Below are 14,109 nucleotides of genomic sequence, written 5' to 3' on the forward strand. Positions count from 1 at the left end.
CAGACACACCCTGTTAATCCCGTTTGGGACTGAGAGCAAGGACCTGTTCTGTCACAGTGACGTCTCATGAGGCACTCAAGTCTCCTCTGCTCAGCAGGTGACACAGGCAACGCAGGGCTCAGGCTGGTGGTGGGAGCCAACGTCACACAGCACATGGTACGCTGAGCAGCCCTGCAAGAAGCCAGTTGCTGGGGTCCCTGCCAGCCACAGCAGTGACCACAGAGACTTGAGGATAAGCCAGAATGGATGTGGGGGCCAGGAGAGGGTGACCTGACTGCGTGGTGGGGAGAATGGGGAGTTTGATTTTGGACAAGTTGGGGGGTGTGGGAATGCAGAGTATGGGGCCAGAGTGTACCTGCGGGGAATTGGGGCTGAAGCTGAGCTTGCCCACAGCAGCCTTGGGTCTTGAGTAAGATGCCAGAGCCATGCCTGCCAGGTGTGCGGCTCCACAGATCGGAAGGTCCTGTCACACCCACGCACCAGGCGGGTTCAGCTCATCCAGTGAGGCCTGGCCTCCCTTACACAGCTCTTGCTACTTCAATTCACCCAAGTCCCTGGTCCTGGACTCTTGCCCAACCACTAAGTGGGACCAAGTCAGATGCTGGGGTGTTAGGTCCATGTGCCCACAACTAGGTTTGGATCCCGTATCACCAGAACATACCACTCTGCCCACGCTGGGCCTTTCCCCAACCCCACTCCAGACGTAATTCTTGGAAATGTGAGTATCCGTGGAGCTGGCTCATGGAAGCCCTGCCTCCCCGCCTTGCAGAAGGGAGTATGCAGGATGGCTTGTGGAGAAGGTGGTACACTCCCCCTGGGCAGTTCCTGTGCAGTCTGAGGAGTCCTCCGTCCTCCACTCTGCCCTCCTCAGGACCCCACCATCCAAGATAGGAAGGTAGCACCTCGAGGGTAACCCACAGGCCACTGAAGAGGGAGAGGCTCAGCCGGAAGGAAAAGGCCCAAAGGTCCTTCGGTGACAGCGGTTCCCTGTTGGGTGAGGGTGGACTCCTTGCCTCAGGCAGTGTGACTATTATTTTCAGGGTTTTAATACGGCGTGTGAAGGGGGCGTATGAGGGCCCAGTTGACAAGGGGTGCGGTGGACACACGTGTACTTGGAAGCCGAGCCGGCTTCCCCAAGCTTGCCATTACCTTAGGGTCGGCCAGGGTCGCAGGAACCCCGGCAGCCAGGTCAGGGGGGCAGACGGCGGAGGCGACGCGCCGAAGGAACTTGTTGCTACGGGCGAGCACCCCGCGGCCCCCGGGCGCGCCGGCCGGAAGGGGAAGCGGACGCCGTCCCCACTTCCGGGGTGGGGCGGGGCGTGGTCAGCGGGCGCCCCGCCCCCGGGCCCGGCGGCGGTCCATTCCGCGTCCGTCTCCGCCTGTGTGTCCGTGTCCGTCTGTCCGCCCGGAGCGCGCGACCGCGGCAAGTGCAGGGCGGGGCTGCCCCCGCGTGCAGTGCGCGCGCCACCGTCCCGCCCAGGAGGGAGCCGGGCGGGGGCCGGGGTCCCGGGCGGGGCAGGGGGAGGTTTCCGGCAGGGCGGGGCCGGGGGACTGGATCCCGGCGTGTTCGAGGCGCAGGCGCCCGCACCCCCGCCGGGGCCAACCTCCGCGCGGGCCTCAGTTTCCCTGCCCGCTCCGCACGGGGCCGCGATGCCCCCATCCGGCCTCTTGGGACGGTTGGCATCAGTGGCTGTGGTTTCTTTGCGCAAGTCCACAGTCTGCGTTTCCTGCTGCCCGGGGTCGGGGAGGGGGCGCACAGAGGGACCCCTGTGTTGGGGAGAGGGTGCTTGCTGGCCGTTGGCTGCTTGGGGGCATGGTGGGTGCTGGGGACCAGAGATGGCTCCATGCAGACTTGCTCCCCCGTTAGCCAGGCAGGATCCCAGGAGCCGTCATGGGCTGGGGAGCTGGAGGCAGCTGCACCCCGCGCCCCCCCATCCACCAGCAGACGCCTCAGGACACCCGCGTGATCACTGTGGTCTTCCTCGGCCTCCTGCTGGACCTCCTGGCCTTCACTCTGCTGCTGCCCCTGCTGCCAGGACTGCTGGAGAGCCACAGTCGTGCCCACGTGAGACCTCCCCCGGGTCCAGAGGCCTCGGGACTCCCAGGATGGCTGCCCACTGCCCCCAAACCCTATCACACCTCCATGTTCCCCAGGACCCCCTCTATGGCTCGTGGCAGCGAGGTGTGGACTGGTTTGCCGCAGCCATCAGGATGCCAGCAGAGAAGAGGTACAACAGCGTCCTGTTTGGAGGTACGGCCCCCAGCCCCTTGTGGGGCCCCTGTGATCCTGCCTGGGCTCCCGTCCTTGTCCCCACCCTCCTGCTCCTGGGTGCTGTCTGCCCCCTACCCAAGTGCTGTGTCCACTCATTGTCAGGGTGCCCCAGCCGCCTGGGGAGTACAGGACCCACCCCAAGCAATCAGACTTTTGGGAACAGACTGTCGTGGTGACCAGAATGTCTATTTCTTACAGGTCTGATTGGCTCCGTCTTTTCCTTCCTGCAGTTCCTCCTGGCACCACTCACGGGGGCAGTCTCTGACTGCTTGGGGAGGCGCCCCATGATGCTGCTGTCCCTGGTACGTGGCACCCAAGGCGTGGGAATGTGCAGTTCTCTTGCCCACCTGGCAGCCCTCTGGGGAGAAAGGGGGTTGGCTGCTAGCCCTTCGTTGCCCCCTTGAGGTGCAGGTGGCTCCTGTGGCTAAGCCAGGCTTTCCCAGAGCTGCTCCTGCCACCTATGGGGACAGTAGGGACCCTGGGTGCTCCAGAACAGGGCAGTGCCCCAAGAGTGTTGCCTGGGTTTTTTGGCCCCATTCTGGGCCCCTCCCAGCCTCAAGTGACCATACCCACCCCGTGGACGCTACCCCGAGGCAGACAGGTCTGGTCATGTCGTATGCCGTGTGGGCCACCTCGAGGAGCTTTGCAGCCTTCCTGGCTTCCAGGGTGATTGGGGGCATCAGCAAGGGGAACGTCAGCCTCTCCACGGCCATCATCGCTGACCTGAGCTCACCTTCCGCACGCAGCCGAGGCATGGTGCGTGCAGGAGATGGGGATGAGCGGTTGGGGGTTCCTTGACTGGGGCCTTCCTGCCTAGCTCAGGTGGCCCTCTTCCCAGGCAGTCATTGGGGTGGCCTTCTCGCTGGGCTTCACACTGGGCCCCATGCTTGGCGCCTCACTGCCCTCGGAGACAGTGCCCTGGCTCGCCCTGCTCTTCGCGGTCTCCAACCTGTTGTTCATGTTCTGCTTCCTGCCAGAGACGCTGCTTCCAGAGAAGCGGGTAAGGTGGGACCCAGGAAGAAAGCACTGTCGGGTCCCAGGGCTGGGGGCTGGGTCATGTGGGCATGCGGGGATACCCATCGTGTGCGCCAGTCCCAGATGCCAGGGGAGGCTGGGCTGTTCTTCTCCTGGTGTGCAGAGGCTCGGGGCCACAGAGCTTCCCGAGGCCCCTGCCAGGAAGGCCTGGTAGGTGGACTGGAGCCCAGGGCGGGAGGTCCTACCCCTCCCAGGCCACCTGGCAGGCCTTTCCAGTCCCGCCCCCATACCAGGCACCCTCCATCACTCCCGGGTTCCGAGCTGCTGCTGACCTGCTCAGCCCCCTGGCCCTGCTCCGATTCTCGGCTGTGACTCACAGTCAGGACACACCTGCTGGAGACAGTAAGGAGTCACCCCCCTTCACGAGGGTGGGACTGTCGCTCCTCCAGTTGCCATCGTCTGGGCTGTGGACCCCTGACAACCAACCTCCACTGCCTGCCAGGACTCTGGAGCCTGCGCCGCCTGGGCCTGGTGTACTTCCTCTACCTCTTCCTGTTCTCGGGCCTGGAGTACACGCTCAGCTTCCTTGCCCACCAGCGCTTCCAGTTCAGCAGGTAGGGCTGCCAAGGCCCCTTGAAGGACTTGACCCCCCGCCTCCGGGGGGCCACCCCCCACCGTCTCCCTGTTCTGCCCCTCCCACCCCCTGTGAACTGCAGGGACCCAGCTGTCACCGGGGCTCCCTGGCTTCAGCAGAACTGAAGCCCTCACGGCTCCCCCACTCCCAGCCTGCAGCAGGGGAAGATGTTCTTCTCCATCGGCCTCAGCATGGCTGCTGTGCAGGGGGCCTACGTGCGGAGGATCAGCCCTGGTGGGGAGATCACAGCTGTGAAGCGGGTACAAAGCTCCCCCGGGAGAGGCGGGGGGCAGGGCGAGTCCCGGGTTCCACTGGAAAGCGTGGGAGTGGGTCCTGACCCTGCTGCGCCCATCTGCAGGCCATCCTGCTGCTCGGGCCCGCCTTCCTCCTCATCGGCTGGGGGCTCACACTGCCCGTGCTGGGCTTGGGGCTGCTGCTCTACTCCTTCGGTGAGTGGGCACCTGGTGAGAGGGCCAGGGTGGGCACGGGTGGGAGCCAGGGGCCAGGCGTCCAGGGTCACAGCCCCCCTGGCGTCTCCTGTGGGCTGACTTCCACCTCTCGGGTGTCCCCGCCAGCTGCCGCCGTGGTGGTGCCCTGCCTGTCCTCCGTGGTTGCTGACTATGGTGAGAAGCCCTCCCCTTGCCTGAGGCCCCCGGGTGGGAGGAGGCAGCAGGAGCCTGATGGCCTCCCTTCTCCCCCAAAGGCTCAGCTGGGCAGAAAGGCACAATCATGGGCACACTGCGAAGCCTGGGCGCCCTGGCTAGGGCGGTGGGACCCATGGTGGCTGCCTCAGGTGAGGGCCCTGGGACAGCACTTCTGGGCAGGCATGTGCCCCAGGGGGTGGGGCCGGGCCTGGGGACTGCGGGCCCAGGCTGGGCCCATTGACCGCTCAGGCCATCTCTCTGGATCTCCGCAGTGTACTGGCTGGCGGGGGCCAGGGTCTGCTTTACCGTGTGCTCTGGCCTCTTCCTGCTCCCCTTCCTGCTCCTGAGGAAGCTGAGGCCTCCAGCCCGCACACTCAAGGCCGAGTAGCTGAGCCAGCCCTGCCTGCCCAGAGCTGGGGGACAGGAGGCCCTGGGCCGGTACTCCTCCCTGCGCCCCTCTCCCCCGGGGCCCAGCCCCAGGGTCCCTGAGACACTCCCAGCCCCTCCCTACGTGCAGACCTGCACAGCCCTGCTGGTTGGGCTGGGAGCAGTGACTTCAGAACCGTCCAGGCTTTCTGGGGGCTTTTCTCTCGGTAACACAGGTGTCAGCCAGACCACAGGATGGCAAAATAAAGCAGCTATTTTATATCCAGTGCCTTTCTCCAGTACACTGCTGTACCTTGCCACCCCTGACCCCGGGGGCCACCAGGCTCTTCCTGTATCTGCTGCCATTCTGCAGGAGGAAGATGACAGAAAGGGTGGGACACAGGGCCCTCCATGGCTAGGGTCAGCATACATGAGGCAACACAGGGGCAGACCGGGAGGAGGGGCCCCTGTGCCAGGCTCTCGCCATCACAAGTCCTGCCCTTGCCTGCGGAGGGCAGTTCTGGGCTGCAGGGTCCTCCCTGGTGCAAAGCAGCAGTGTTTGATCAAGAAATAAACACTTGGTGCGGAGCGGGGATGGGTCCACCTCGGTGACACAGTCAGTTGAATGTCTGACTGGATTTCAGCTCAGGTTGTGATTTCAGGGTCATGGGATTGAGCCCTGCATCGGGATCTGCACTGGGGTGGGGGTGGGTCTGGAGATGTCCAGTCTGCTGGAGATTCCCTATCCCTCTGCCCCACCCCACCACCCACCACCAGTGTGCTTGCTCGCTCGCTCTCCCTCCCTCTCTCTCAAAGCTTAAAAAGACACCTGGGGATCCTTTTTGGGACTCAAGGCAAATTTCTGGGAGTCCTACCTTAAAGGAGCAAAGAAAAGGAATTAAGATGCAAAACTACTTTCCAAGTTTAGACAAGGAAACTGCTTAAAGAATTTTATTTGTGAGTAAAACATGTTACAGTGAAGGACACAGGACCCGTCCTCCCAAGCCTGTGTCCATATATGCGACTAAACTTCATGTTGTGATACAAAGAGTTAAAATAAACTACAAAAGTGAAATGAAAGTCATTGCATATGTGGGACAAAAGGAAGGGCTACAGTCCATGGTTAACTGGAGGACAGGGCGAGGGCAGAGAACCTGAACACCACCGTGGCAACAACATGATACACCAGAGAAGAGCGTCGCCAGAAAGCTTAAAGCAGCGGTCAGCGCCATGCAGCCAGTCTCAGGTCCTGCTTGGGGGCAGGAGCGTGGGGCCCAGGTCTGGCACCAGGTCCACCAGGGGCCCCTCCCCACGTGCGAGGAGGAGGCTTGCCAGTGCCTGGTCAGGCTGGCACCAGGTGGCCCCTGGAATGGGTCACCCACTAGTTCCCACTAAGCAGCTTCACGTGATTTTTTAGGAATCTCAGTGGAAATTTACAACGTTCAACAAGGAGAGCCAGGCATGGCTCCATGAATGACTAGTGTAAGAAGTTGGGGAGAGACCACTGGGTCCCCTTCTACCTTGAGCTACCCTTTCCCAAAACCAGGAGATCTTTTCAGGCTGAGTTAAAGAGGAGATCCCTTCTCAGTTCCAAGCCCCCGCCCAAATCAGTGAAGTGCATTTTGCTGCACTCTGTGGCAGGCTGTAGGGAGAAAACTAAAGCAAAAAGTGGCCAATTCATGTTCATGGTCAAAAACGTAGGATGAATTGCAAATCTGAAAGAAAATTCTAGAAAGGACTCTTCCCCCTCTTAATGTATCTTCCCCATGACAGGAGAAATCTAGAGACCCCAGTGAGTGAGCAACTGGGGGCCCCTTACCTTTGTTTCCGGCCTCAGGGCAATCAGACCATGCACAAGGCATGTCAGGTATACCTAGCCCTTTGCTGCTAGGTCCCCGGCTCAGCCCGAACTCGCTTCTCAAAGGCCATCAGGATACCCTGGACTGCTGGCAGGCACGGAGTGCTTTCCCAAGACTGAGGCTCTAGCTGCGAACAAAGATCACAGAGCAGGTAATGCCAGCAGGAAGCTCCCAGTCTGATTCGGTCACCTGAGGCCTGGGGATGAAGGGGAGCCTAGCACACACACAGCATTGGGTACTGCACAACAGGAGGGAGGGCAAGGCCAGGGCGGGCAGGGCCTCTAAGTGTCCAGCCACAAGCAGGACGTGCGGCCCCGGGGGAGAGCCCGGCCCCTGAGGTGCAGGTCCCAGAAGGGCACGGTGGACGCTGAGGGGCCGTGGAGGCTCGTCTCTCCCAGCACCCGCCGCACACGCCCAGGAAATTAGCACCGGTCTACGTGGGGATTTGGTCACGCCGTGAGGGGAGCTCTAGCTATGTGGAGGGACGGGCTGTTTGCATTCCGTTACACAAGAAGACAGAACATGAGACACAATCGGGGACAGTCTGGTGGCGTTGGTGTGTGCAGGACGGGCCTTCAGGAGTCACTCCTCTTCTTGCTCTTCTTCAGAAAGGAGGGGGTACGGAATTTCTTCTTCTTTTTGGAAGGGGACTTGCCCGGAGATCCATCGCTGCCAGGGTCCACAGCAGCCCCCTCCTCGGCAGCTGGGGAGGCAGCCTCTTCGGCCACCTGGGCTGAGGCTGGCTCAGGGCTGGCCGCCACGGGGGAACCAGTGGGGCTGGGAGGCTCGCGGGCTTCACTGAGTGCCTCCCCCTCCTCTTCCTCCTCCTCCAAGGTGGGGAAGCCGAGCGCTTCTGAAGGCTCATCAGGGGACAGGTCGGGGAGAGTTGGCTTGAAGGTGGCAGCATCACTGTCCTCTCCGGAAATGGGCTCCTGTGGCAGGTCTGGTGGGCAGGGGGCGAGAGACAGGGCTGAAGAGTGCAGTGGGACAGGGGCGGCCCGGGAGAGGCAGCGCCCCACAGAGACGGCCGCAGAGCTGGGCTCTAGGGGCTTCTACTGCAACAAGAGTAAGAAACCTTGACAAAGGACTACTCTACGTCAGGGCTGGATGTGGCTCATCATACGAAACATAGATGTAGCCTTGGGCCATTTCCAGCTCCAGACCGAGTCCTGGGGCTTTGGGGGCTCCGGTCAAAGGTACGCAAGCAGGGGGGACTGCAGTAGGACAACAACTTGACCAAGGTTTTGTTCTAGAACCCTGTGAGCATGTATTAGTCCTGAAATGAGGCCTAAATTTGGGTCCACAGCACCTGGTCTCCGCAAGGAGAAAACCATGGAAAACCAGAGTTAGCTCCCAGACCCCATGGGCGCTACCAACGTCAAACAGAATGAAATCATTTTAGGCTGGAGAATGAAAGAAGGGAGAGGAACTGCAAGGTAAGGGATGGGGTCAAGAGCCAGGCCAGCCTCAGCCCAGAAGGTGGAATCTAAAAGGGCAAAGTGGGGGGCGCCATAAAGACACAGCCTAGGGGGAGTTCCCAGGGAATGCCCTATCAGCACATTAGTCTACATGGGCTCTGACTAGGGGGAAACCAGTTTTGTAAATTTTTCAAAACATCATACAGAATTACAAGCGACCAGCTGCTTAGGCAACACTAAACCTCAGTACGGAGAATGAAGCCACAGGCCCACAGGGGACTCAGTGCGGGTGAGGCACATGGCCAGCCGCTGGAGGCTCCAGGCTCCAAACACTTAGTGCTTCAGCTCTGGGAGGCTGTGGCCACCCTAGCCTGGCCCCCGGCCACCTTCTGTCCCAGGACAGTTAAATGTCCTTACTCAGCGGGGGCAAGAGGAAGTTAGCGCTCACCCCACGTGCCCAGGTTGCCCATGGGTGCCTCCAGGGAAATTTAAGTGACCAAATGTCACTTGAGAAACAGCACTGAACAGCGCTCTCCCGCCTCATCCCCAAGGATGCTTAAGCACTCAGCTTAAGCAAAGATCCAAACCCAAGCAACCTACATGCAGCAGGAGGTAAACCCCACACCCCCAGCCCCCACCACAGAACCTCGCCTACATGTGTCTGATCTACCGACTGCCTAGCAATCACAGGCGGAGCAGGGCAACAGGATTGCTCTGGAACCCCTGAGACCCAGAGTGCTCCAGGAAGCTCCGGGGCCCACCCCACAACCCCACCATCCAGCTCTGGGGTGGCCGAACCCCCCCACCAAGATGCCACTGCCTGGGATGGAGGAACTGGGTACAAGAAAGGATGGGCTGGGGGGGGGGGCTCTACCTTTATTTTGAATAAACAGAAAACAGAACTTAATAAGCAACAAAGAAGCAGGAAAATGAGGCAAAGCACAGGGAATTCCGGTTAAGCAGCAGAGAGAGGGCCAAACGCGGCGGTACTTACTATGGTAACAGGTACTCTTTAGCACATCCACCTCCTGTTTGTAACGCAGCCACAGGAAGAGAAAAGCACAGGGAGAGAATCTAGGCATTCAGTCACAGCCACTGGGTTACAGAAGAACGGCTGAGCCATTCTGTGGACAGACAGTGGGGAGGAAGGCGAGCCACAGGCTCCCCACAGGCACAGGAAGCACAACACGTAAGACTGAGGGACAGACACAAGAGCCACACGCCCACAGACACGCAGCAGGTGGTCTGAGGGGCCAGTGGAGGCCAGCACGACATGGACTTGTCACTATAGCAGGCCACACACGGTCCTGCAGCCCAGACACGATGGTAGACACTTCCAGAGGGTGAGGTTTAAGAAACGTGTAAGCAGTGGGCAGAGCTGGCATCATAAATGAAGGTGAGATCCGACCCTTGAAGCCTGTCCTCCCACCCTGCCCTGACGTCTCACTAATAAATCCGTTTTATTCCCCAGGACGGAACCAAAACAGGAGCAAGGGAGATGGGCCAGTTCGGAGCCATGTGACGTGCTGGTTTCTATGAGAATGCACGCTTCACCACCACCGTCAGGGTAACACTCATTTGCTCCCCCACTCTGGACAGAACACGAAGTCCGGCCCTTGTGGCGGACACTGGACCACACAAGGCCATGCACCCTCCCCCAGCAGGGCAGCCACACACTCATACCCTTGGAGCTCACCTTCCCCAAGCTTGACAGGGGTGCTGGGGGGGGTGTGGGGGGCAGCAGCGTGCTCTGGAGGGCTCTTTTCTTTCTGTTCTCTGGTCTCGTCCAGATTCTCTGCAGAGTGACAGAAACACAGTGAAGGGCTTCACACACCACAGGCCTTCACCCTCCTCAGACGCAGACAGAGCCCCCCTGCTCTGTCCACCCGCCTGCCTCGCAGACGGCAGCTGAGGCTTCTCATTTCTCAGGTGCATCTGAGAAACGAGGAGGGCCCATGGCCATGCCGTCTTCATCTCTCCAAGGGAACGAAGAAGCTGACTGTGACTGGGGTGTGGATCTGAATCTCAGTAAGATTCAACCTACTTTGTATACAAAACTCATCTCCATTCTTATTCCAGAAAGAATCTGCCAGAACCACTTTGTCTGTGACCCTGCACTCCAGGGAGGAGCCCCTCCCCACACTGAGCCAGCAGCCTGGGGTTCCAGGCACCCTACCCGACTTGTCACCTCAAAGGATGGAACATGAGAACCACATTGGTTTGCGTTTTTTATGCAGAGCATTTTCTATCAATAATTTAAACTTGGCAACTGTAACTTTATTTTCTGAAGTAAAATATGCCGATGAGGACCAGAGGAAAAACTACAGGTACTAGGACCCAGAATCCAGAATATTCCAAGTCTACTCACTTACAGAAAAATACGTACTAATGTTATCCTAATTCCTTGACTCTCCTTCTCCCGTTTAAGCTTTTTATATTAGTAGCTTAACATCACTAGGTCTCATATTTTGAACAAGCAGCTATAATCAATCGGCAAGGCCTCTGATCTCACAGAGATGCCAACCCACCTTCCTGAAGCCAGAGATCTATGAACAAAGGCCTTTCCATCTCCCACGAGCTCCCTCAACAGGAGCCCTGGCCCCCAAAGCCCCCCTGCCAAAGGCCAGCACCAGCACCAGGCAGGGGTCTCCTGGCAGTGCCCCTCAGCTGGCACTCCCACTGCTGACAGCTCTTTGATCTGCCAGCTCTTTGATCAGAGCATGGTCACAGCCATCCTATCCACTCAACTGCTGAAAACCTTGCTCCTTGCGGAGCCTCATGTGTAAGGAAACTCCCATGTGTCTTGTGATTTGACTCAAAAAACATTTTCTTATAATCTAGATTTCCCAGACACTGGAAGGGCCCAAAGGGCAGATACGTGTGTGCTCTGGAATTGGGATTCACTGACAAAACCAAGAGCTCAGGCCCATGTACCACCCTGGGGCAGGGACTTATGGCAACAGCACAGACACGCTCTCTACAGGGCTACATGTACCATTTAAGGGCAATGATCAGAAGTGGAATGCGATGTGACCAGAACACCGGGCTCATTCTGATTCGATGTGTGGTAATCTTAATTCTAATGCACAGCTAACAGAAAGGGATAGGCGGTGATGCTGTAAACACACGCTGAAAACAATTATTCAATAATAATTTTTTGCACAACACAAATATCAACAGCATCTACAAAATGCATTAGCTGGTCTAAAACCAGACCAAAAGAAGCTAAATCGGGGCAAATCAGAGGTTATCTGAAGAACAATACGTAATTGCTTGGACAATCCCCATGGACCCAGGGCTATGGAACACTGCAGGACTTCCATTCCTGAAGGCTGATTCCCAGGGAGCAAGCTGAGCTGTGGTCCCTGCTTAAGAGCAGAGGCTTTAGTACAAAGACCAGGGTTGGAAGTTATGGCCCTGAGGACGCACCACTGAACCTCCTGGCTGGGGGTGTCTATGCCCAGGGCCTTCCTGGTAACCAGCCAAAGGTGCTCAGGGAAAGCAAGAGACCACTTGTGCCTTCTTAGCCAAAGCAGGGGGAGGCTAGGTTCTCAAAATTCTTGGATCTACTTTTTAAAATGTAAAGTTTGAAACTACTCCATGAGGTTCTGGCTCTTAAAGAGTCATTCACTCTCATTTGTTCCAAAATAGTCGCATTTTGTTTTACAAAAAGATGATGTCCTGGATCAGTGAGTTAGTTACCAGGAGAAATAAAGGCTGCACCAGCATGTAGCCACACTCTTCACTTAGCCTGGGAATGTGCCAGAGCAGTCAACATGCTGGCACATGAGCCTGCGATCACGCCCTGCCCAGAAGGACCCCCATGGTTTGTGCGGAAAGAGAGCAGTCCAGCTCTCCCACACAGTGTCTTACACAGCTGGTCTGCAGGTCCCTCCTGAGCAGACGGTTCTACAAGTATGCTTCCCCTTCTGACCCCCCCAGAACTAGGAAACGTGCCCTAACATTCTAATCTTAACCACACACAGGGCTGACTTTTCCTGCAAGTGACTGTCCTCATCACTCACCATCAACACCTGGGCACAAAGGTGCTGGCAGGGCAGCCTCTCTGGCTTCAGGTAGCCCATGCTGAGTGCCCAGGATGTGCACACACTCACCTTCCGGGCCCTTCTGCTTCCGCTCCACCTCCCTGCGGTACTCTTCTAGCTCTCTGTCGGTGAGCGCATTGAAGGGGTTGGGGCCTGTGGTGCTCACGATGACATGGGGCTGGTATTCCTTCTCAATGATGGCCTTGGAGGCTGTCACCAGCTCCCCCTGCAGATGAAAAAGGACAGGTGGTTTGGAGAAGCCTTGCCTGAGGGACCTCTCCCCCCTCCCAGGCCAGGCTGCAGGCAGGGCGGAGTGGGCAAACTTCTTGGAGCACACAGCCATCCGGGGAATCCAGGGCAGCACCCCGGCCCTGAGGCTGAGGCTGAGGCTGAGCAGCAGCCTCCAGTGGTCAGACACAGAGAAACACAACTCTGAAGCTACAAAACAAATTAAGAGGAGAAAACAATCCTAGTCCTTCAGGTTTCAGAGACAGAGGCACCAAAGTGCAGATGGACGGCACACAGCACCTCAAGAGGAATGCAGTCTCCTTCCCACCAGGGATGGAAGAGCTGACTTGTCAGTCCACTGCCCTCCTCCGGACATCAGAAAACATCCAGGATTCCAAGTCAGGGAAGGTATGCTCGGAGATCTGCTTACTTTCTAAGTTCGCAGATTGAGTTCTGTTCTTTTAACTATGTGTTGAGTTTATAACTAGCTCCTGGATCTCGTCCCAAAACAAAGAAATTTTTTAGGAAGTCCAAAAATACCAGTATGTGTCTGAGGAATTTGGAAAACCAAGAACGTGTAGGAAAGAAAGAGAAAAGCAAGCAAGCAGAGCACAAGGGTGGCTGGCAGGGAGGCAGCCCCAGCTGGGAAGGGTGGGGTGGGGAGGAAGCCCTGGAAGGAGGAGCCCGTGAGGGAGGCAGCCTTGGGGGTACAGGAAGTCCTGCCTACACTCACCTGCCCTAGCACAGCTCTGTGCCCTACCACCCAGCCTGGTTGGCCCTCAAATGCCAGGGGTTCATTTTCTGAGAAAGTTAGCCAACACACACACACACACACACACACACACACACACACACACACCCATTACTTAATGGGAACTTCCAAAAACAAACCACAGTAGCAGAATCCAAAATTCGGATACTAGGCAGGGTCTGTCAATACTCCCCTCAGTAAGGGCCAAACAGCAGAGAGAGCACTGGAGCAATGTGCCCGAGAGACAGCACCAAACTGAGTGCTGGAGAAATTCCAGCTCACCTGGGACACCTGCTGCCCTGACAAAGCCTAGGGAGCTTGGGCTGAAGCACAGCTGTTCAGCGCACTCCAGGATTGACCATGGCCAGAGAGCCAGGGAGGAGAAGCAAAGAACCCGCTGGAGTTGGCCACCTTTGCTCAGAGTGCCTCAAGATTCAAGATGACCTGGATGGTCGGGGTTGGGGGGCTCCTTCTGACCAATGCTGACCCAAGGTCAACTGGCCTTTCACTCAGAAGCGGCCCTGTCTCCCCAAGACACGGAACGGAATCCCTGCCTGCCACTCACTGCCCACTGAAGCCTATTCCTATGCACAGGCTCCAGCTCTGTGGCTGACAGCAGCTGAGCCGGTCTGTAAATCAAGGGCAACTTGGCCCAATGTACCTGCATCCTGGTATCATGGCCAATAAAATGAGGAGGTAACATGAGGTTTGACAGGTTTCAATTAACTTAAAATTTCAAATCAAGGAATGAATAAAATATCAAGAATCACCTGCCACAGAGGCGCCTGTGGATAAGCAAAGCCCCTCCTGTGCAGACACACCTGACCATACAGGGCCTCCCTCCTCCAAGTTCCTCACCAACAGCCAAGTGGCCACCAACACCAAGGCTCAGAACAGACTAGGGGACAGAGGGACC

The 14,109-nt window shown here is 57.9% G+C and overlaps 2 protein-coding genes across 14 annotated transcripts in view; one reads left to right on the forward strand and one right to left on the reverse strand.

Annotated features, from left to right (window-relative positions):
- The first annotated feature begins 1,322 nt into the window (after nucleotides 1-1,322).
- Nucleotides 1,323-5,178, forward strand: MFSD10 (major facilitator superfamily domain containing 10). Of its 4 annotated transcripts, none has more exons than XM_041751500.1 (13): nucleotides 1,323-1,423; nucleotides 1,872-2,065; nucleotides 2,155-2,251; nucleotides 2,471-2,574; nucleotides 2,870-3,028; nucleotides 3,111-3,272; nucleotides 3,541-3,649; nucleotides 3,750-3,861; nucleotides 4,033-4,141; nucleotides 4,240-4,330; nucleotides 4,457-4,504; nucleotides 4,585-4,674; nucleotides 4,798-5,178. In XM_041751500.1, the coding sequence occupies exons 2-13, from the start codon at nucleotides 1,892-1,894 to the stop codon at nucleotides 4,911-4,913; spliced, it is 1,371 nt and encodes a 456-aa protein (XP_041607434.1). In that variant the 5' UTR covers nucleotides 1,323-1,423; nucleotides 1,872-1,891; the 3' UTR covers nucleotides 4,914-5,178. The 4 variants fall into 4 exon arrangements, with proteins under 4 accessions (XP_041607434.1, XP_041607433.1, XP_041607435.1 ...); XM_041751499.1 differs by having other exon boundaries at nucleotides 1,338-1,423; nucleotides 1,868-2,065; XM_041751501.1 differs by lacking the exon at nucleotides 1,323-1,423 and adding an exon at nucleotides 1,438-1,676.
- Nucleotides 5,179-5,826: 648 nt separating this feature from the next.
- ADD1 (adducin 1) overlaps nucleotides 5,827-14,109 on the reverse strand; it is an 89,460-nt gene continuing 81,177 nt past the window's right edge. For 5 of the 10 annotated variants that reach the window (XM_041751488.1, XM_041751490.1, XM_041751491.1 and 2 more), the window contains 3 exons: nucleotides 12,284-12,440; nucleotides 9,865-9,963; nucleotides 5,827-7,693 (listed from right to left, as the gene is read on the reverse strand). In XM_041751488.1, coding sequence (XP_041607422.1) covers nucleotides 7,326-7,693; nucleotides 9,865-9,963; nucleotides 12,284-12,440 — 624 coding nt within the window. In that variant the 3' untranslated portion in view covers nucleotides 5,827-7,325. Of the gene's footprint in view, nucleotides 7,694-9,161; nucleotides 9,197-9,864; nucleotides 9,964-12,283; nucleotides 12,441-14,109 lie in introns of those variants that run through there. The other 5 variants (XM_041751495.1, XM_041751496.1, XM_041751497.1 and 2 more) reach the window with 2 other exon arrangements.

This window comes from Vulpes lagopus, chromosome 4 (assembly GCF_018345385.1).
Source record: "Vulpes lagopus strain Blue_001 chromosome 4, ASM1834538v1, whole genome shotgun sequence".
NCBI lineage: Eukaryota > Metazoa > Chordata > Mammalia > Carnivora > Canidae > Vulpes > Vulpes lagopus.

What these genes read in the sequence shown, in the direction of transcription:
- MFSD10 (XM_041751500.1), top strand. Translation starts at nt 1,892, where the DNA reads ATGGGCTGGGGAGCTGGAGGCAGCTGCACCCCGCGCCCCCCCATCCAC. An exon ending in AGAGCCACAGTCGTGCCCAC is followed by an intron (nt 2,066 to 2,154) that starts GTGAGACCTCCC and finishes CATGTTCCCCAG; the next exon opens with GACCCCCTCTATGGCTCGTG. An exon ending in AGATCACAGCTGTGAAGCGG is followed by an intron (nt 4,142 to 4,239) that starts GTACAAAGCTCC and finishes GCCCATCTGCAG; the next exon opens with GCCATCCTGCTGCTCGGGCC.